Consider the following 23,016-nt stretch of genomic DNA (forward strand, 5'->3'; position numbering starts at 1 on the left):
TCCTGACACGCTGACACAGGTTCTACAAGTGTGTAAACTCCTGACACGCTGACACAGGTTCTAGGAGGAAAACTTGGAACTACTGAACCATGTCACAAGCCCTGTTTAGAAATTTCTGAAGTTAACATTAACAGAGAATCAGCTCTATATATTCAAATGGTAACCTGGCAAAGGACATCATGAACCAAATGGGGCTATCTTCTTAATGAAGCACATATATGAATGGTCTAATACCAGATTTAGTTTGCAACAAAACACTGAATTTTTTGGACTTTGATAAGGAGAATGATTATTATGAGCATAACCATTTAAAAGTATTTTCAGGTAAGTTTTTCAAAAAAGCATTGGCTCCATAAGGGTTAAAGACTGAAACCCAAACAAAGACATTACATGGTGATAGTGTGGAACGACACTCATGGGCGGTTTCCATGGGAGAGAAGCGATAAGACAGCAAGCACCGGCTCAGCAAAGTAATGGCGAGTCACGTCTCACAAGGCCTACTGCGATTTTAGATAATATGAAGTGACTTAACATCAAAAACGTACTTGCTTACTTCCTTCCAAGGGTCAAGTCTATATTCAGTGATGTGAGGGACAAGACTGGGAGCGACTGCAGATACCTGCTGAGCTTCACGCAAGAACTAATCCACAGGTGAAAAGTGCAGCTCACATAGGAGAGAAACTTTAACATGATGCTAGCTTTGTTGGCTGAAACAAAGTTGTAATGCAAAATACTTAAGAGTTTTAGAATGATTAATATGTGGCAAAATTGCACTGACTTTAGAAGGAAACATTCAGGGGCTGGGAAGATGACTCACTAGGTAAGAGTTTGACATGAGAATGTAAGGACCCGTATCTGATGCCCGACCCTACTTAAAACTGGAGGCATACTCTTCCGACCCCAGCACTGAAATACAGAGACACAGGATGTCTGACCTTACTCACCAGCTACTAGTAGAGAACTGAACTGCTGAGCACCAAAACAGGGTAGGGAGTAAATGAAGCAGATACCCACTAATGTCTGACCAAAACAAGGTAGGACAGAAGACAGGCAGGCAGCAGATACGCACAGCACACACACACTCACACACACACTGTACAGGCACACGAATCACGGGGACGCAGCACAGCTCTGAGTCAGGGACAGGCAGGCAGGCAGGCAGGCAGACACACACACACACACACACACACAAAACACACACACACACACACACACACACCTTCTGCAGGCACAGGGGATGGGGAGGGAGGGAGACACAGCAGGAATAGAGAAATGGGGAGGCAGGAAAGAAGAGAAGCAGTCAAACCTGGGAGAGCCAAGTCAGTCATCTCCCAGGAAGACCAATGTTTGGAGTTTGAAGTACCCAAGGGACAGGATGAAAACAGAAGGACTGAGGATGGCTTGAGAGGGCCTCACCTAACTGAAGGAGCCTGAGTCTGTCTGTATGGCACAGACATTGATTTCCCCCAATCCAGACCCTAGTGACATTTAGTCTGCCACTGCAGGGGATGGGGAGGAGGGAGAGGAGCCAACCAGAAACTCTCCAGAAGGATGGTGAGAGACTGAGACTTATTGTCTGTATTTCCAAGAACTTTCAAAAAGATTTTTAATGAAGTGTATACCTGGGAAAAGAAATCCATGTGTACTGCCCAAAATGAGAAAAGTAACATCAAAGATGTGAAGCCCTGACTCAAGCAAACATGTAATTTAAAGACAGGACACATCTTAAGGAAACTACATGCACAAGCACTAGCACTTTGTGTGATTGTCTAACCAACAAAAAAAACATCACCCACCCGCATCAGGTGTCAAGGGCGCACAGGCCCAATTCCTGCGTCGTGAATAAGTGAGAGATACTCACCCCGTGTTGATGGATATGATTTCTATCAGCGGATTCTTCCTGATCTTTGGCAAATCCAGTCTCGCTCCACCCAACCGCTTCCCGCTTTCTTTCTTCTGGCCCAGGAGCCTCACTGAGTGACCTTTGAAGCAAGCACAGGACAAATATTAGCCTCACACATCCACTGTCATTTACTGTTTCCAATAATCATGTTCGTGATTGTATTTGATATTTTTCCTCCGGGAAGAAAAGCATCCTAGGGAAGATGTGATCATTTAAACATTAAAAATACAACAAAAAAAGAATCTGTTTTAAGGACGGACTGACTATGCCTGCCAATGCTGTTCACAGGATGTGCACATTTGGGAAATGCTCAATGTCCTTAAAAATAATCTCACAAGTGAACACGATCTATACTGACCAGATAGGACAATGCAACAGAAAGAGCTTACAAGGATATTAGGACTACCTGCTGTTTTCTGACAATATTAAGACATATGGATGGGAACTCACACTCTGTTAAAACAGTCTGAACAAGTATTTCCTATAGTCACCTGCTAGTCAACTATCCCCACTCTCCTCCTTCCTTCCCATTCCTTCCTAGCCTCACTCACACTCTCATGGCATATGTGTGTATGTATATGCATAGATATTTACACATATGAATGTATGAGTGTATGTGTGTATATGTGTATGTATATACGTGTGTGTATGTGTGTGTGTGTGACCCACTGGTACATCCTGGCCTTCTCTCAATTCATGTACAGGCAGACACGAGTGGGTATGTCAGGCCCACTCCCATCTCTTCAGTGTGTTTGCACACCTTCTAGTCAACTCAAAGGATTTGGGGAGTTTCTCTAGGTTCCCACCACTGTCTCACAAACTGGAATCTCCTGGTAAAGCCAGGGATGGTGCACTTGATGGTGGACCTTGATTGCATCAAACCAGCCAGTAGCATCAGTGCTACAGAGCCACACAGCTCTCTCCCTGATCATCAAAATCTCCACTGGAACTAACAGTTAGCAACTGAGACACCAGGTCGCACAGTATGCTTTTTCTATGTAGAAAGATCCTGTCCACAACATCAAGAAGGGAAACACAAGCCGCCTAAGCATAAATGTCACATACAACTATTCTTAGCCAAACTTCAGTAATTTTCACAATGGTAACGTTTTAACTTATGGCCGAAAGGTTTTGATGAGTTTTATTCATCTGGCTTTATCATTGTTTTGTGGGGATGTTTGTGGATCAAAACACATTATCATCCCAAAGGCAAGTCAAATGCAACTGTTTCAAAGCAATCTCTTACCATAAGCTCAAATGATACACAATGTTACACATATGCTTTATCACCCTGCATTTCAGAAAGATGGACTGTTTAAACATCTGAAGAGGCAAGTTTCCAAGACCGGGAACAAGGAAACCATCAGTCAGAGCCCTTGATGCACTAACAACTCAAATAGGAAATGTCCATTCATTCTGACAATGTCTGTTCGAACAGTTATGAATAGTCAAAGCCTACCAAGTATGTGGCTAATTAAATCCTACAGATGTTCAAGATAAGATGAACTTCTCAATCAAGGTCCAGCTAATGAAGAGATGAGCGAGATTGGCCAGATAACACAACAGTTCTCTGAGAAAGTCCAAAAGGTCAAGAATGACTATGCAAAAGGAAAGCCATTTTCATATAAGCTCCAGGCAAATTTCCTCATGTCCTGCCAGGACTCTGTAATATGCAGCCTGCTCTAATAATATTCAATAAATTATTCATCTTCACTATCTGCATATAAATAAAGAAGCGTGCCTACATGCAATGATACGAAGAGTTATTTTCTAATCCAATGACTCGTTAAAAAGTGTCACATCTAACAATAGGCCAGTTGGTGTTTGGTGCACCAAGGACAGAAATAGAAAGCATAAAAGTTGTTTGTTATATATAGACAAAGATGAAAGGGAGGAAGCGATGGGATGTCCTTTAAAAAGGACTAACAAAATGAAACTCCTGTTTGTGATATATTATCCCTCTTTAATGTCCTGTTTCAAAGGAAATTATTGCAAAATGTTCGTCAAACCCACAGGCTATAAAGCAGAGTACACGTGTTCCAAGTTATTTCCTGTCTCATGTGCAGCTATCAATACTGTTGCCTTCAGAAGCAAAACTGAAATTCGAAAACATAAAGAAGAACATGAAGGTATAGCATTAAGAGGAAACAAGGGGGAACAGAAAGACAGGCTGAAGGAGTGGATATGAGATGTGGGCAGATTCTTGAAGCAACATACCATGAAAATGAATAAATTAATATATATCTATCCAATATATATGTATATATAAAGGGCCATAAAGAGAAGACTATAATTGAACACCCACGTGCTACATCTTGGCTTGATCCCTTCTTGTAAGCCACTAGTGTCCAGCACTGTGATAGCAAATGAATGACTGCTAGCATGGCCTGCTGGTGTGAGCCTGTAATCCCGGATACCCAGAAGGCTGCAGCAGAAAGATCAGCCCAATGCCCCACCCCACCCCCAGACTAGTTTACAAGACTGTCTCAAAAACTGAATGTCACCCATACTGCCAGGGAAGAAAAAGATGACAACAGGTTGGCGTGTATTTTATCACCTTTCTGGTGAGAATCAGGGGAGAAGGAGGAAGAAAATAGAGACAAGAGAGGTTAACAGGAACAGACAGTAAATGATCCATGTTAAAGAAATGACAAGATGGAATGAATGATGTTCGGCACGACAAAGCTGAGTCCTAACGCTCTTGCTGAAGAGAAACTGATAAAGAAGGACCAAGATGAAATAGGAGCATGCTACTGCAACACAGGGACGAAAGAGAAGTGACGTCACATGTGTGACGGAACCCACGAGAGCGGGGAACTTCTCGCGTCCTCTCTTTTCCATTTCAAATATAACCACACTTCATGTTTCTATATAATGACCAGATATAGCTGAATAGATTAGCCATCTACAATAAATACTTCTCTAAGCGATTGCTTTTAATTATCACTTAAAACTCAAAACTGTGAAAGCGAAATTCAATTATAGGCTCTAAAAGATCTCAGCTGCTATTTATAGACCAACTTCAAACCACTGATTACATGATGGTTTTTACATTAGAACTAATTCACTGAAAATTTTCATGAAACCATTATTACCTATTAGTGAATTTTGAACCCAAAAGGTAGCTGTTTAGGACTCACTTCATAACTCTAAACCTGGGTCAGAGAAAGCCAAGCCACCCTACATGGTTGGGGCAACGGCTGCTACACACGCTGCACTGACACTCAGTGTTGTCTGTGGATCGAGAGCTAACTCTGATGAAACCCACAGTTCTGAAGGCCTTCATGAGAGGAGGACGGCCACCCAGGTGTCTGATCAGTGAGCCCATCAGAATGGCCAGTCACAAGCCAGCACATACAGTAAAAGAATGTTAGAAGCATGATGACCTCCAAAACATTTGTTTATTAACTAAAGCCTACACGCCTAACTCCTCTCTCTTCTCACTCTCACAGATTAGCTTGGAGAGTCATTATATGTTGTAAAAACATCAACAATCTGACAAATGGGATTTCTTTTGTATATTTTTGCCTTTCATTTCTTTTTTTTCTAAATACTCTGTAAAAATAGCCAAAGTTTCCTTTAGAACTTCATTCATCCCACCTATTTAGACAGCAGGCCACTGTTTCCTGATTTCTTAATCTCTCGCTGACTGATGACTTTGCACGAATGCGGACCTAGTAGGCACACAATAAAAAGGCAGAACTGAATTCTAAGCGGTTCAGCCTCCTGGAAAACGTAGTAGGAAAGCAATCCAAAGTGATACGGGGGCAGAAGGCACAGCATAGTCAAAGTTGCTCTCCACTCCGTTCAATATAATTCCTTGTATGCAACACTTTTGACGGGAAAGGGCATGTTCTGATATCCACAGCAGAAGTACGACCCTGCCTTCAAATATTTTCATCTTGAGAAATGACAAATAAGGCGAGTTCAGCAGAAGCCGCGGCTTCCTCACAAGTTGAGGCTGGAAAAGAGTATGCAATACTAAGCTGGCTGAACAACTCACGCACCTCTTCAGCCACGGAGAGGAGGCAGCATGAGCCTCGGGTAGGACTCGATGGTAATCGGAGTAACAGCACTTACAGAAATACTAAGACGGGGCTGGCGAGAGGGCTCAGGGTTGGACTGCTATCATTCTGGCAGCGGATCTGTCTGGTTCACCAAACATACATCGAGCAACTCACAACTGCTTACAGCACTAGCTCCAAGTGGATCCAAAGCCTGTGACTTCCTGGGGCACCATGCAAATTCCCAAATGCTAACATACACATACATGTGACTAAGAAAGGAAAGAACTCAAAGCATAAGCCACACTGGAAAAGGACGTACTGGCGGGCTCTCAGCTCAGTAGTTCCTAGACCTTATCAAAACATAAAGAACACAATACTCTTGGCTACCCACCGGAACTTGCTAGTAACAGCTGTATACTTTGGTCACAGGATTTGGAGAAATCAAGCTGGTACTGACCTAGAAGCTTTCTCCCTGATGACTAGCTTTCATAATAGCAAAGCTGTTAATAGGCTGCTGGGCGAGACATGGCAGCAACACTTTCACCCAGCAGTGAACCTGCAACGATGACGGGCAAGATACGCCCACTGGTGCAACCATAGCTCAAATGTTATGGGGATGAGCAATCGCTTTCCCATGATTCAATGCCTGCTCCACAGGAGGAAGCTCATGCTCTACAGATCAGTGCAGTTTTCAAGGCTAATCAGAGAAACATCTTAGTGTGGTGGAAGACCGTTTATAGAGACTCACAATGGATCACAGAACAGGAAGATGACTCTGTGGAGTGCTTAGTCACATATGGCATATCTATATTACAGCTTCTCCTCCAAAAGCTCAAAAAACATCAAGGAAGATGAGACAAAATGGCTGTAAGGGCAAGTAGTCAGGGAAAAATGAGGCAAAATAGTCTCTTCTGGACATAACAGGGCTGATGGACTCACAGTAGCTGTGGCTGCCCACACAAGACCTGTATAAGAAGAGTCTACTCAACACTCCAGCTCGGATAGCAGAAGGGTACATGAACCCCCACCCCCGCTGAGGAGCTACTGACAGTGAATGGCTGCTAGGGGAAGGAGAGTTTCTTTAAAATGTGGCTGTTAGGCTGACCATACTCCAGTGACAGACCAATGCCCATGAGTATTCAGACAGCATTACAGACTCAAGGGGTAGTTAAAAAAAAAAAACAAAAAAAACAAAAAAACAGAAGCGTTGGAGGGAAGATAAATGTAACAAAAACACATTGCATGCTTGCATGATATTCTCGAAGAATCAATAAAAAACATACCTTTTAAGATTAAGTTAACATTTTAAAAAATAAGATGCTATGAAAAATTAGACAGCACAGTTTAAATCCCTGCAAATCTGAAGATGATTTTATGTCAGAACTCAGGTTGCCTGCCTTATACCATCAAAGTGCGAGCCTGGTGTGTGGACACTGAAAGCTTTGCTACAACAGGATGTTCCTAGCGATGCTCTGCTCCAATGCACAGTACCGTAGGCTTAGCTCATGGGAACTAAAGTTAGACTAAACCACAGATTGCTAGAGAGTGATCCTACACAACATGACCTCTAGCTCTAACAGAAATGCCTTCTGCAGGTAAATTACAGTACACAGGTAATCTTATGTCTTAATTATGCCTTCTGTAAGCAGAGATGCCTCTTATGACAAGGGAAGGAGATGTGTGTGGGGTGTCAGTTATCTGCAATCTAACTCAACTGTCCATTCAAACTATCAATAGCCAACAGGCTTGAATGAGCAGGTAGTAGCCCTGACCCTGAATAGAAGTCTCTCAGGCCATGGCCTTCCCTGCTAGGACAAACTTTTCCATTAGAAGTTTGTTAAAAAGCTGCAAGGTTGTGATATTTCCAACGATAAAGTGATAAGTGCTTCTGTCCTGGTCTGGGTGCATTTCCTGCTGGAGAATCACAGGAGTGTAATACATGACTTTGGGAACCACTGAGACAACTTTCTTATCTTTTCTTTTTTTCTTACTTATTCACTTACACATCCTGCTCATGGCCCCCCTCCCGGTCAGCCCCCTACACACACACACACACACACACACACACACACAACTTTCTCCCGTCTCCCCGAAATTTAATTTTTAAGACCGAACCCCACAGGGATAGGAAGATGGGTAAGAGAATTTGCTGCACAAGACAGAAGGTCTGAGCTTGGTTCCTCAGCACCCATGTAAGAAGGCCAGGTGTGGCAACCCAAGCCTCTAACCGTAGCCCTGGGAGAAGGCAGAGACAGGAGGATGGCTATGGGTTCCCGGCCATCACCCAAGCCAGACACAACAACAACAAGCTCCAGGCTCGGTGACAGACCTTGTCTCAGGGACACCCATTAGAGTCCCTACCTGCTATCTAGAACACTGAATATGCAAAACACATCTTCTGTGTCATGGTACACTCTGCTAGAACTACAACTGGTTGCTAATTTTCCTTAAAGCATCAAGTAAAATGCCTGTCACCAGAACCACATCCCATGGAAAAGATTTAAAAGAATGGGCATGAAGGGACCCTGTGGTGGAAAGGCACACCTCCTAAAAAGAATGCCCGAAATAGCATTTATGAAATAAGAATAGAGAAAGCTCTCAAGCATTGGTTACAATCAAATGGTCAATCAAACATCTTCTTAGGAGTTTAGTTTTGGAACTCTGATGGTGATGATGAACTTTAAGGATTGTAGTTTCTACATGAGAATACGTGTGTCTCTGGAGGTGACACTCTCCTGCCTCTAGTATGTACGAAGGAATGCGAGATTCCTCATGTCCTTAGGAAAATGCACAACAATGTTCTTGGCCTAACGACTGACAATAAAAACTATAGAGAGTGTAATTTATGTAAAATTTCAAGTCAACTTTAACACATGCACATAAAAAAGAACTTCTCTTATAGAAACTCTTTGCTACCTCCTTGCTTATACTCAGGATTCATCTCCAGTTTCAAAGAAGAAACCCTTTTGCTCACGTTCTAATTTAAGTACCTTAACATCAAAGCAAGACCAAACATTCTACTGAATTTTTTTAAAAAGTGAATCAAATGTTTACTAACTTCCAGACACCAAAAGGTTCTCCATTACCCAAAGAGAGAGAGAGAGAGAGAGAGAGAGAGAAACAGAAAAAGGAAAAAACATTTAGTTCCTCACAATAAATAAAAAAAGAAAGACACAGGCACAGAACAAAGAGGTAAAAAGAAGCAAAAATGTAAAGGAACAAAATGTGTGAAGAGGACTTGAGGACAACAGGAAAAAGTGAGAGGCAAAGTTACACTGGAGGGGGATGGGCTTTACAGTCAGCAGGTCCTCCCCTCCTCACCTCCCTCTGTTCACTTCAAGCAGCTTCACAGAAAGAACACGGAAAGGACACGGGCTTTGGAACCAGAGAGCGAGGTTTCAGACTCAGGGCTGCCCAGTGCAGCACCAGCACAGCAAGGCTTTCTGCAGCGTGCAAGGGAATTAATGTCTATGGAGAAGATTAGCTCTGAAGAGCTGGACAAGGTGCTATTCCAGTTGCCACAGTAATTAATGTAAGTGTAGTACAACCAAGACCTACCGTGTTAATGATGTGAGGAAAGTTTCGTACGCTGCAAGTGAATGTAATCTTCCACTTATATAAAAAACTGACAATGAAAATCAATTTTGGAAGTGATTTGTTACCTAAGTAATTAAAGTATTATAGATTCAGGGTGATGCCTATGAAGTCACTCATGTGCAGTGACTGGAAGGGAAAGAGAGGCAGATAAAGACCCTCACCAGATCCTGGAAGGCTTAGCATGTGTGCAGGAAGCTAGGAGAACGCCGGCTGCTTCCCGAGGACCCTAAATTACACCCAACCATGGCAATGGCCCTCAGTGCCAGCAGCCCAGAGAAGACTGACAAGGTTAACCTCCAACACCAAGCTTAGCAAGGTTATGATCAGCCAGCCTAACCATTTTTAGTTTTGTTAAAATACCACATGGGAAAAAACTTTCTGTGTGGTGTGTGTGTGTGCAGGCACACACATGTGCACATGCATGTACTGCATGTTCACGAATGCAGGTTCACAAAGTGTCTGGGGACACATGCATAGGAGCCTGGGCAGGACGGGGACACTGAAGGACAAGCACAGTTACGCAGGTGTCACCATTGTTTTGAGTCAGGCTCATTCATAGATAGGCCTGAACCTTGTAATGGAGATGCGCCAAGGCTGGCTGACCAGAGAGCCCTAGGCATCCATCTATGTCCATCCACCTTCCCCGAGCCTGGTTTACGAGCACATGCTACCATGCCAACTTTTCCTCTGGGTGCACCCAGGCCCGCACGGCAGGCATTTTGCTGACTAGATTGTCCCTCTATCCTCCGGGAAGCATATGAAAAGTATGCTGCAGCTATGTGTGTTAAGTGAACATGTTTTGTTAATGGAGTCAGAACCTGCTGTATTTTACAAGCAAGTCCTTTAGGATAAAAAAAATGAAGTTTATATATATTACAAATTTGTTATGGGACTGATACTTTACCATCTTTATCATATGATAGAAAGCAATATGTTGTAGAGATCAGAACATGGATCTCAGAAACTGCCACATCTCAGCATACCACATAGATAGCATAAATAATCAATAAAGACATTCGAATTGAAACTGGCATCAGTAGATTTCACCATGTCTTTCATTAAAATTATTAATGAAAATCTTCTTCCGGCTCATCTTCCCCGATAACCAGACAGTGTGTTTTACAAGGGAGTTAGCATGTAAGTCAATATTTAAGCCAGGAAGGAAGGCAGGGCTATTTCTCTATCAGGTAGTGGGATGTTTATTATCATCTGTGTTTACGTTAGCATACAGAGGAAGAAATTCATCATGATTAGGGCATTTTCATACATACTTGTACCCTTCATACCCTCCCCAAGCCCCTTACGCCCCACAAAGCTAGTCAGTCTCTCTGTCTCTGTCTCTGTCTCTCTGTCTCTCTGTCTCTCTCTCTCTCTCTCTCTCTCTCTCTCTCACACACACACACACACATATATCCTGCCCACCTTAAAATTAGTTTTTATGGTCCCATATCTGGTTACCTAACTCGTACTATCCATCAACAAATTTGTAAACACACACACACACACACACACACACACACACACACACACACACACACACACACTTATGGAGGCAGATGACCCAGTGGGTAAATACACTCACCACCAAATCTGACATCCTGAGTTCAATTCCTAGGGTCCATATGATGAAAGGAGAGAGTCACCTCCCCTATTAGCTACATATCATTGGACACCAAAGAATGTGGATCCTAGTGGATGCTAGAGAGGAACTATCGATCGCACCAGACTCCAGAGACTGAGGATTCTACTGGATACTAGAAAGCAAGGATCCTTTTGGGATCCAGAGAACACAGGTTTTAATGGACAACAGATTGAGGGTCCTCCTGGGCACCAGAGAACAAGAGTACCTCTGGGTACCAAAGAAAGAGAGTAACTCTGGATACTAAGCAATCTAGCACATAAATGCCAGCCTGGGTAGACACAAACGAATGTGGATAATAGCTCTGGAGAGGCAACCAGAGGTTAGAGAGTTCTGTTTGGGACATTAAGATAAAAGCAAAGCAGCTGAAAAGTCTATAGGAAAACCTTTAAATCCTCTCCCACTGCAGCTGAGGCCACTAAGCATCCGAAAACCAATGTGCCCAAAGGCAATCAACAAATGTATCAGTGCTATGCGGGATGGGTGGCGGAGGGCTGCCGATGTGCTGCAGAAACACAAGGTACAGAACATGTCTTTGCAAATTAACATGAAGACAGAGCCTCACTCCCAGACTTCGGTTAACTAAGCGAACTCACTCAACCTCTACAAACTATGCCCCTGTCTCCAACCCTCTCATGATATTGTTCGCACTGGGCTCACCACTTTTCATCCTCTGAACAGCCAATGAGGGTTCCCATCAACTTCATCTCATACCTTCTGTTGTTTCTCACAACCGCCCTCAGCACAGCCTCCCAGTGACCCTACACGCCAAACTCATTAGTGAGAAGGCATTCCTCATCACCCTGGCCAGGGGAGAAAGGCCTCTGTCAGCTACAAAACCCTTGTCTTTACACACTTCCAAGGAAGCTCAGGTTTAATTCCACCTGGTTTTAAAACCCATTCAATTTTCTCAAGAAGGTTTAGGTTCACAGTCGTAAACTCAGCACCTGCACCCAAGTGCATCAGTGGTAGCTTTCTTAATGTGACCCGTCTTTAGGGGTCACAGGGGTCACAGGTGACCCAAATATCTTCTGGGTCTTTCTCACTCACCTCTTCCCTACATATCTAACTACAGAAGCCACAGATCCTATTGTTGCTTCTACAGTTGCCCTCTTCCAGAATGTCATATAGTTGATACCACATAGCATTATTAAAATCATTTTAATAACACTAAAGATTGCCTTATTTTACTCTGCAAACCCTCTGTCTTTCAGGACTTCATTGCTCATTTTTTTAGTGTTTAACAAATTTTAAGGAATTATGAGCAAATTCCCTGATTCAGTTGGGACCTGAACTATACATATAGCCAGGGTGATGAGGAACGGCTCTCACTAATGAGCCGGGCCCAGTGTGGGTTCAGAGGGAGGCTGTGCTGGTAGAAACAGTAGTAGAGATGCAGCGATGGGAACTCTCACTGGCTGTTCACAGGATGAAAGGTGATAGCTCAGTGCTAGCGATATCATGAGACGGTTGGAGACAGGGGCATAGCTTGATAGGTGCACTTGGCAGGGGTGGACGCTGAACCTGTGAGGCTGACTGATGGATGATACACACACACACACACACACACACACACACACACACAACTTTTATCATACAACGATATTCTTTATTTAAAATATGCTCACTAAGTGTTAACTCAATGGCATACCAAAATTTCAGTTCAGAAAATGCATCTTACATCCCACATTACCTTTTATTGTTTCCTCCACAACTTCTACCACACGATCTATCTGCTGAACCTGAACAGGGGGAGAGATAAGAAGTCAGAACACATCTGGTGAAGTCAAAGTACATTTTCAAAGAACACTGATGTGGGTAAAATTAAGTTTAGATTAAGTACTATGTATACACACATAAAATGGATTAGATAAAGATATAAGTGTTAATATAGGTTTTACTTGAATTACCAAATTATATATACATACATAAAATTATAAGTAGAAAAGATAGATGATACACAGACAGATAGAAAGAACCATTGATGTATGTTTTACTCCACTTGCCTAATTAAATATATACATTAAATAGCTAGATGATAGATAGATACATAGATATAGAGATAGATGATAGATAGATAGATAGATAGATAGATAGATAGATAGATAGATAGATAGATGATAAACAATAGATAGAAAGTAGATAGATAACCAGAATTAACCTATGGGGCTGTCCTGGGAAAGAGTATAGTGTGACTGTTGCCATGAGCTGTGCATCCTCTTGCATCACTGTTACTAGGGCTGGAACCATGACCGCAGAAGAAAAGACTCAGAAAGCTCAAACAGCTTCTAAGACTCATGAGACTCCTAACCCAAGGGTAAACACTGGGAAAATGGGAAGGCTTTAAGTTGTAGCCTTAGTGAATTTCCTCCCACGCTGGAGTGGAATTTACCTTGCTTTGTCAAGTAACCCTGTAATAAAGTAGTAAACTCACTATCGTACTAAGGGTAAAATCAGCTGAATTACACAGCTGACTATTGTCAGAGTCTGACCTGGCTGGATAGACATTTGCTCTTGTCTCCTAATAAACAGCCAGGTAATAGCTATCCACGTAAACTCAGACTGAATCATAAACTAATTTTAATCAAAATATGTTTCTTCCTACAAAGCTTCAAGTTTGCAGGATATAAAATGGCAGATTACACAACAGAATATTAAAGATAAACCTGGGAAATCTTGTGCTTTATTATTTCAAATTTTAAAACCTTCGCAGTGAGTTAATGCCTTGTGCTGAGCACCATATTCAGACCCAGGTACCCACGGACAACATTTTCAACATACAAGTGACCGGGGAAGAATTCCTGGAGTGCAGCAGAAACACAGAGAAAGGAAATCAAGGGAGTGAGGGAGCAAAGAGTCTTCTGAATAAAGGCACGAAAGCCACTAGGAAAACCGAGGGCCACAGAGGAAGTCGGAAAGAAATGAAGGCAGCACAACAGGTAAACCACAATTCAGAAGTTAGAGAAGTTCTTTAGAAGAATAGCTCAAGGCTGACCGTCTAAACGTTCTCCAAGTATCAGTGTTCTCTCTCTTTCTCTCTCTCTCTCTCTCTCTCTCTCTCTCTCTCTCTCTCTCTCTCTCTCACTCTCACTCACACACACACTCTCTCTCTCTCTCTCTCTCTCTCTCTCACACACACACAGAGAGAGAGAGAGAAAGAAAACAAAACAAAGAGCTCAGGAAATTAAAGCAAGAGCGGTAAAAGAAAATGGTAAAATATGATTAAATCAGTACATAATACCGCCCACCTCAGAAAAGGATCTTGGATCTTACTACGTAGCTCTGGCTGATCTGAACTGGTAGAAAAGACTAATCTCAAACTTAGAGACCTGCCTGCCTCTGCCTCCGGAGTGCTGGGTTAAAAGCGTTCCCTGACACACATGCCTGACTTACCTTCTATTTCTGCTGCACAAATGAAATAACTCATTATGAAAACTAGACACTCAGATTCCTTCTGGGGTGGATTCCTTCTCTGTGGCTTTGTCATTGACCATAACAGAGGTTTTTTAGACACATAGACAAGGAAAAACCAAGAGGCAGGTGTATACATCATTCATGCAACAGGGTCCACTGTGCTGGTTTTACCAGCTGCCTAGCATCCCGTTCACTGAAGAGACCATATGCACTCATCTACACCCTACTGATAAAACAACAGCGCTATCACACCACAGTGATGTGGTCCTAAACCGGGATGAGAAGAACCTTTTACACCAGATACGTTAAAAACACATATGAGAGCTCTGAAAAATATTTCTTTACCCTCAGTGTCTCACACACAAAAAAAATGGAGAGGTGTGTAATCACAAACCATGCGCTGTCTCTGCCTGCTCTCAGGCAGGAGAAGCCTGCGAGGACTACTTCTGGGTATCAAACCCAGGAGGAGCACTTTGGAAACCTCAGGAAAAGATGTAGGCACAGTGGTAACAAGTCACAAACAAGGATATAGATAACGTAATGCATTATCAATAATTTATCTAGTTTGGTCTACATAACTATTTTTAAACAGTTAAATGCAAAGAGAAGAAAGGTAGTAGAGAAATGTTAAAAATAGGATGAACATTTTTGGTTGTGAGCCTAGCATTTAATAGTTGAGCCAGGAAAATTGGAGAGCAGAGGGACCATCTCTGGGACAAGCCAGAGACCTGGGATAGGGGAAGTCCCTAGGAGGATATGGGGGTGACCCTAGCTGAGATTCCTAGCAGCTGAGGATATGGAAAATGAAGCGGCCACCTCCTATAGCCAGGCAGGACTTCCAGTAAAAGGAGGGGGAACACCAAACCACCCACAAAACCTTAGACCCCAAATTTTCCCTGTCCAGATGAGCAGGGATAAAGATGGAGAAGAGATTGAGGGAAAAGCCAGTCAATGACTGGCCCAACTTGAGACCCATAGCATGAGAGAGAGCTAACCCCTGACACTATTAATGATACTCTGCTATGACTGCAGACGGGCACCTGGTGTAAACTGTCATCAGAAAGCCTTCATCCAGCAGCTGATGGAAACAGATGGAGAGACTCACATCGAAACATGAAATGGAGCTCGGGGAGTCCTGTGGAAGAGTCAAGAGAAGGAGTGAGGGAGCCAGAGGAATCAAGGACACCACAAGAAGACCTACAGAGACACCAACCACAGAGCATACAGGGGCTGACCTAAACCCTCATTTGTAGCAGCCGTGCAGCTTGGTCTTCATGAGGGTCTCCTAACAACTGGATCAGAGGCTGTCTCTGACTAGGACTCTGCTGCCTGCTAGGATCCCTTTCTCCTAGCTGGGCTGCCTTGTCTGACCTCAGTACAAAAGGATGCACTTAGTCCTGATGCAACTTAATGTGCCAGGATGGTTGGTATCCAGGGAGAGGAGAGGCTCCCCTTTTCTGAGAAGGAGAGGTAAAAAATGAAGAAAGGGGGAGTGAAAGGGTAGGACTGGACGGAGAAGAGGGAGGCGGGATGTAATCAGGATGTAGAATCAATCAATCAATAAAAAATAGGACGAATAATTTTAAAAAAACAAAAGGTTGACAGCATAAAAACCAAAACATAACTATTAAGGAACAGGACTGCAGTCCTATGATCAAAGTATGCTATACACATGTAGGAAAATGTCACAATGAGATTCATTCCTTTGGAGAGAAAAAGGAGAGCGGAGAGAGCAGAAGAGAACTGGAGAGAGGCAGGGGGAGGGAGGTTGAAAAGGGAGCGAAAGGTGGAAACAAGACTAGCACGGAAAGTCTCCTCCACTGAATCAAGGGGAGGAGAAAACAGGACAAGCAGAGCAGGAGCACCTGTAGAGGGCACAGGAGAAGCAAGTGGCAGAGACGAGAGACAAACAGAAGAAAATAGTGGACTCTGCAGTGGGGCTCAGATGAAGCTTGAAAAACACATGAATAAGCAGAACCAATATTTAGAGGAAGGGAGGGAGGAAGGATGGTGAAAGGAAAAATACAGGTTTTAATTAGTGTGGGCTCAGCTCTTCAGTACCTGTGAAGAAAAGTGCGGCCGGTGTCTGCTTATAGACACAGGGTGCTGAAACAGCGTGCAGGTGATTCCCACTGGAGTTGACCCAGAAGGAAGTGCAAGTTTGGGTAAGTGTAAGTCACAACACACATAGGGACTCGATTGCCCAGGATTTGGAGAGAGGTAGGAGGCAGAGGTCTTGACTAGATTGTGTACAGTATAAAGATGAATTACTGAGCTATCAGTTGAGAACAGCGATAGCGAGGGGGGCGGTGAGAAAATATGAAATAACTCAGTAATAGGGCCTGAACAATACTGTCTTCCTATGTGCTTGGAAAAAGAAGGGTTCGGATGGAATCCAACACTCGCTCTTATAGCACACAAACAGTAAGGAAGCAGGGAATGGTCTAGCGTGGTGGACATTTGTTACAATATGTCCACATAGCTAAACTATGAGCCCAATAAGGAAACCAGAAACGAGCCCACGAGAACCTTGGATAAAATGGTGGTTTGGAGATGGATTAGAAGGATCCACCTCTCTTTGGGACACTGAGGCAAGAAATAAGCAATATTAGAGTATTGTTAACTACTTTTAAATTAATGTTAGTAATTTAAGCATTTATTAAAGTATCTGCCCGATGTTTGTTTTTCATTTAAGCCGAGATAACTGAGGCCCAGACAGTTTAGATCCTTCCCTGGTGTCCTGGCTGCCTGGAGACAAGCAGCCAGCTGGATTACCAACTATGCAGAACACCTACCCAGCAACCACACAGGCTCGCCCAAGCAACTCCAGCTCCAGAGGGCATATCCCCAGACAGGACTGGTTCAACTAGCTTGCAGCAAACTTCTTACCATCGAAAGGCTCTAGCCTTTCCTCTGCATGTCCAGATGAAGGTCTGTGACTGGTTAATGTCTCTGACTGACTGTGCCATGACTGTATAAACGCTCTTGCTCTATCTCTTCAGGGACTAGGAGGAGCCTACCTTCATGTTGATCAGGAGACTCCCATCTGTGCTGCTCCCAAATAAAATTAGCCCTCATGAAAGACTCGCCCACTGCGTCCTTCGCCTATGGTTACCTCTATCATCCATCAGTAGACTGGTGACTTAGAGAGAAGCCAGCTGAAACAACGGCATGGCAGCAAAGTCAGCGGCGGTGACTACCACCCTGGTGGCAGCAGGAACAACAGAAATGGGAAGAGACCTAAAGCAGTAAAGAAAGTGGCCATGGCAAAAACCAGAACAAAAAAGAGAGATAGAGAGAGAATGAAAAGTTCCAAAGGGAAGATGAGGGTTCCGCATATGGGGACTGTTTGAAAGCTATGAGACAGCAGTGAGTGACATCTGTTGAGGAGGAGGAGGAGGAGGAGGAGGAGGAGGAGGAGGATCCTTGCAATACAATCCGACATTCCCTCAGTTAAACACAGTTATTGTATAACCCAGCGGTTCTCAATCCATGCAACAGAAATGAAACCTATACACACGAAACCTGTGCACAGTGTGCACAGCAACGTTTTTATGGCCAAAGACTGAACTGTCCACCAACTGATACTGAAATGTACACCAAGAAAGAGATGGGAACAACGAGACACCTACATGTCCACACGCAGTGGGAGTCAGGGCAGTCCTCATACTGTAGAGTTAGCCCATTAGATGAAATGTCCACAAGAAGTCAGAAGGGCAGCAAGTTAGAGCCCGTCCACGGATGGATGCCGGCCGAAGGGGAACTAGACAGGTGCACTAGGCAGCCCGACTCTCTCAGGAGGGAAGTGTTCTGACACTGTTTATGGTGGTGGTCGTAGACTCGGAATACAAAGCACAGGACTACACACTACAGTTGGATGCATTGTGTGAAGTATGAATTGTATGTCAAGAAGGCCCTTATATCGAAAAACAACAAGAACAAAAGACGAAAATGGCTGACTGCTGTACTGTGAAGGTCGTTAAAGAAAACAGCTGAGGAAGGTTGCACAGGGAGGGACCCTGAGGACTCACAGCTCCCTGCAACTGTGGACAGCTGGGGGCTTTGCATCCATAAAGGACAAAAGACCAGGAAGAAGTGTGTATAAAAACAGAGTAAGAAACCATTATTTTTACTTAATTACAAAGAAGCAGAAATGAAGTTCATTATGTAATTTGGGAAGCTATTGTGTCCACTTGCCGGGCGTGATAAGGGCAGTGGAGAAAAGAAGACAGAGAAATGGCAGAGAGGAGGAGGGACCGCAGCCACAGGCAGGGGCGGAAGAGGGGCCAGCCTGAGCGCAGGTGGGAGGAGGACAGAGCAAAGGCAGAGCCAAACTCCCCTTGAGGAGGGAAAATAGACTGAACGTCCACTGGAGAAAAAAGAAAGCTGTTCTCAGTTAGCGCCATAAATTGCAGCCCTGGATACAAAAAGAGCTTATTCAACAGCATATAATTCAAATAAAACACGTAAAACAGTATCGTGTGCCCTTCGGGCAATTGATTTTTAGTATACAGAGGAAAAACAAAACAAAGCACGCAGCACGTTCCCTTACTGGCTCCGTACGTTCTCAACCAGGGAGCAAGGACTTGGTGACCAAACAATTCATAAATAACAGTACTGAGTCATTCTGAGGAGGGACTTTCAAAGGGCCCATACAAACATCTTACCCTGCTCTCAGAAAAGACTTCCGGGTCACAGCTGAACATGGAGAGAGGGAACGAGCCGACACGCTGGTACCTACAGTAAATGAAAGGTGCTATTCCCACATCTCCAAACTGTTCAGAGCAGAACTTCTCCCAGGGGCAGAGATATCACACAGTGCTGTCCACCGTGTCAGTTACCAACCACCTGTGGTCACTATGTACTCAGCTCAAACCCCAAATGTTTAACTTAAGCCATATGGGACAGGAAGGTTTAAGGAATTGTAAGTCAGGAGCTCATTCTGCAGGTCAGCTCTTAGAAGCCAATGAACACCTCCAAGACAGCTTCCCAGTTGGGCTAGAAAAAGAGGGCCACACGCCTGTGTGCCCGAGACCAGTGGAAGGACTCACTCCACTGCCAGAGGCCCAGCTCTGACATGCATCCAGGGCATTTTCCTAAACAGCCTGCGAGACAAGCCAATGGGTACAATCATAAAGCCAACATTTAAGTAATTCTTTGATTTCTGCTTGCATGCTAGTATTGAACATGCGTTTAATCCTAAACGTCCTAGGGATCAACTCAGCACACCAGGCTCTGCGGCAAGCATCCTTATCCACTGGGCCGCCTCGCCTGCCCTTAGATAAGATAAAGCTTTGCTTTCAAGGTCATGGGTGAGCTTTCTGAGCAGATCTTCAGTAGAATGGTGGGAAGGAAAATTGCCACCATCTCGTAAGGAAATGCTGACTGAAGGCAACTACACTCTCAGGGAAGCGTCTTTTCCACTGTGAATCCTATCTGCCTAAAAAGATTTTACATGAATCTGAGGATAAAGATATACATTACTAAATAGGTATATAAATCAAACATTTGCTGATAACAAATCATAAGAAATTTATTTTAAAATATTTCATCAGTATATAATTCCACCATTTATTTAAAATTAAAGCAAATTTGCATACCAGTAACACAGAAGAACTTGCTTGTCTCTACCAACACAATCCAAAAATATATACAGACTTGATAGATTAACGAATGATCGTGGGAAAATCACAAATGCCTTTGTTTTCTGTAATTCAACCATTACATTTCTGGGGGAGAAGAAAGGTTTATGGGTACAAGAAGCGCTCAGCATTTCATCACATGCACAGTCTGAACCCACTGCAGCTCGCAGCTCACAGCTCACATGCGCAGTCTGGGATCTGAGCTGAGACGGCTCCAGCAGAGGTGTTCACAAGGGCTGTGAGGCCTGACAGTGTGCTCAGTACCATGTGCAGAGCTACGCTCAGAACCAAGGCTACAGTGAAGTCACATGACACAACACGGGTGTCAGAATCACCGCAGATTGGCTACCTGGTGATGTGCATTTATTTTTAGTTGCTAGGCATTCAGAAATGTAACTCATTTGCCAAATGTTTCATGGCCATCCCCAGTCATTTTCATAACTATGGGGTCACAACCCACAGTGCCAGAAGTTTTGCACAGGGTCATTTTGGGAACTAAGTTAAACAGTCTGTGGATGTCTCAGATCTGGCTGCCCAACAGTTATGTTTAAGAACAAAACTACAAAAGGAAAAATGTTTGGTGAAAATAATATACCAAAACTTATACACTTGTGTATGAGTGATGGAGAAGGCTGGAGAAACACAGTGGTTAAAGTGATGAAAAGCTTCCCTGGTATAAAAAATTAAATTGGAGTTATGGGCTTTGTGGGAGAATAAAATTGCTTAAGTTATAACCCTAACTCTCTGTTACGTTAGACACAGAGGCAGAAGCAGGGGCAAAGGCACCCAGAGATGGGATGCTGGAGAACCATAGTAAAGAGCTATACAGCGTGGGCTCCCCAGAGGCTGAGACCTGGGGGTGAGGAAAGCAGACAGACATTTATGTACTGGGGACGATGGGCCGGTGGCTGAGGAAGGTGGGAAATGTGGTATGACGTGGAGAGTGACAAGAGTGGATGAAGGCCAAGACATAACAAGGCATAAAACCCCATAGTGGTGTTTTTACAGTGCTAATGACTTAGTAAGAGAGCCCACAACATGGGTGTGTGTGTGTGTGTGTGTGTTTGTGTTTGTGTGTGGATGTGTGTGTGCTTGTGTGTGGATGTGTGTATGGTGCGTATATATGTATGTGTGTGTGTGTGTGTGGATGTGTGTGTGTTTGTGTGTGTGTGTGTGTATGGTGTGATATATGTGTGTGTGTGTGTGTGTGTGTGTGTGTGTATGTGTGTGTATGTGTGTGTGTGTGTGTGTGTGTGTGTGTGTGTGTGAAGGTGAAAAGTCACACATTCTGAAAGAAGTTCCACAGGAGATAAAGACAGTTATTTTAGAAAAGGCATAAGTAAACTAGCATGAGGAAATAAAATGAGGTGACAACATGACAATTCTTCTATTTATCCATCCAGTCCACTCTTACCCCAATGATGCTCAGTCCTTTGAGGTAATCCTGACGAGGCTGGGCTTGGGGAACACAGCCAGCGAGGACAACTTTCTTATTCTCCTCGTGAGCTTTTCTGTAATGGAAAAAATCATTGTGAACTCTATTGCTCACTGACACAGCCTTAGAAAGTGATGTTTGTGCACCTAAGTTCTCCAATTAAGAAGCCCATCTAACATGAACCAGGATTTTCCAGCGGTGAGCTAAAGAAAATATTCATCATTAAACTTATGTACTGCCTGCCTGTTTCTCACACCACTAATGCATGTGTCTGTTAGAACTTTCATCATCACCATATTGCCAAAAAAAAAAAAAATCATACAAGTTTGCAATGCTGATATGAAACATTTGCAAAAATCTTTTTTCCACATAGATAGGCTAAGCCTTCAAACAAGTCATGTGTTTAAAATGTTAGTAAGAATGCACATGAAACATCATATATTCTTTCTTAAACATTGAACAATAAAGTATAGTTCAAATAATTTCAACAGAAGAGAATAGAAGGTAAAATATCTCGTACCATGGAAATTCCCAAACTCCCTGCCAACTCCTTCTCCCTGGACAACCTTTGGTTATTGGCTTCCTGTGTTGGCTGTCACCCTTCACACAGCAAGCATGACTGGATGATGTAGGTGTCCATACATATGCAAATATGTACATGTTTGCATACATGCTTATCTGTAAGAAAGACTGGTTCATCTGTAATGAAGCCTGGTCTCCTGCATGGGTTAATCCCTTACTGACTTCTTATTAGACAAGCCATTCAGAAGCAATGCGGGGCTAGAGAGCGGGAGCAAGTAAACCCTTGAAAAGTGGACCTTGTTCCTGGACCTTTGTCTTACTGATAATTTCCTGATATTTTTCCACCGCAACAAAAGCTGACAAACATAAGTTCTAAGTAGAAACACTGGCTCAACGGAGCGCCTGGCATTGTAGCATTATGAGGCATTTGGTTACTGAGGAGTGAAGACGCATGTCCGTATTGAGCATCAGTAAAGTCACTCACTGTTTCCAGCAACACTGACTTTATGCTAGTGACAGCAGACATCTGTGCCTATTTAAACCTCCCGGAGTCAACTATATCCTCTGCTCACCTAAAATTAAATGTGCAGGCCTTCGACTCTTTCTCCAGAGCACCAGTTTGGAAGTTGGTTACTGGTGTCACTGCTGCATTCATGGCTGTCATAATGTATGCACCAGGTAGGGAGCTACCTACACCAACACCCAAGAAAGCCGAGGCTTTCAGTCCAGGCTCTGGACTTGACCTTAGAGTATGAAGAATGTGAAGAAATGATGTGTCTCCATGCCCAGCATACATTTGTTGTCATTTTCTGACAACTCCAGGGCACAGGTTCAGAATTAAAAGCCAACAGTAGGGC

At 43.5% G+C, this 23,016-nt stretch overlaps 1 protein-coding gene across 1 annotated transcript in view; it reads right to left on the bottom strand.

Moving 5' to 3' along the window:
* Positions 1–22,685, bottom strand: part of Cdkal1 (CDK5 regulatory subunit associated protein 1 like 1) — a 267,428-nt gene extending 244,743 nt beyond the window's left edge. The window contains exons 1-4 of the mRNA XM_032884235.1: positions 22,663–22,685; positions 21,617–21,713; positions 12,840–12,888; positions 1,862–1,982 (exon numbers count right to left, since the gene is read on the bottom strand). Of these exons, the coding sequence (XP_032740126.1) occupies positions 1,862–1,982; positions 12,840–12,888; positions 21,617–21,713; positions 22,663–22,685 (290 nt within the window). The remainder of the gene's footprint in view (positions 1–1,861; positions 1,983–12,839; positions 12,889–21,616; positions 21,714–22,662) is intronic.
* Positions 22,686–23,016: the final 331 nt, after the last annotated feature.

The sequence above is a fragment of the Rattus rattus genome, chromosome 14 (genome assembly GCF_011064425.1).
Source record: "Rattus rattus isolate New Zealand chromosome 14, Rrattus_CSIRO_v1, whole genome shotgun sequence".
Taxonomy (NCBI): Eukaryota; Metazoa; Chordata; class Mammalia; order Rodentia; family Muridae; genus Rattus; species Rattus rattus.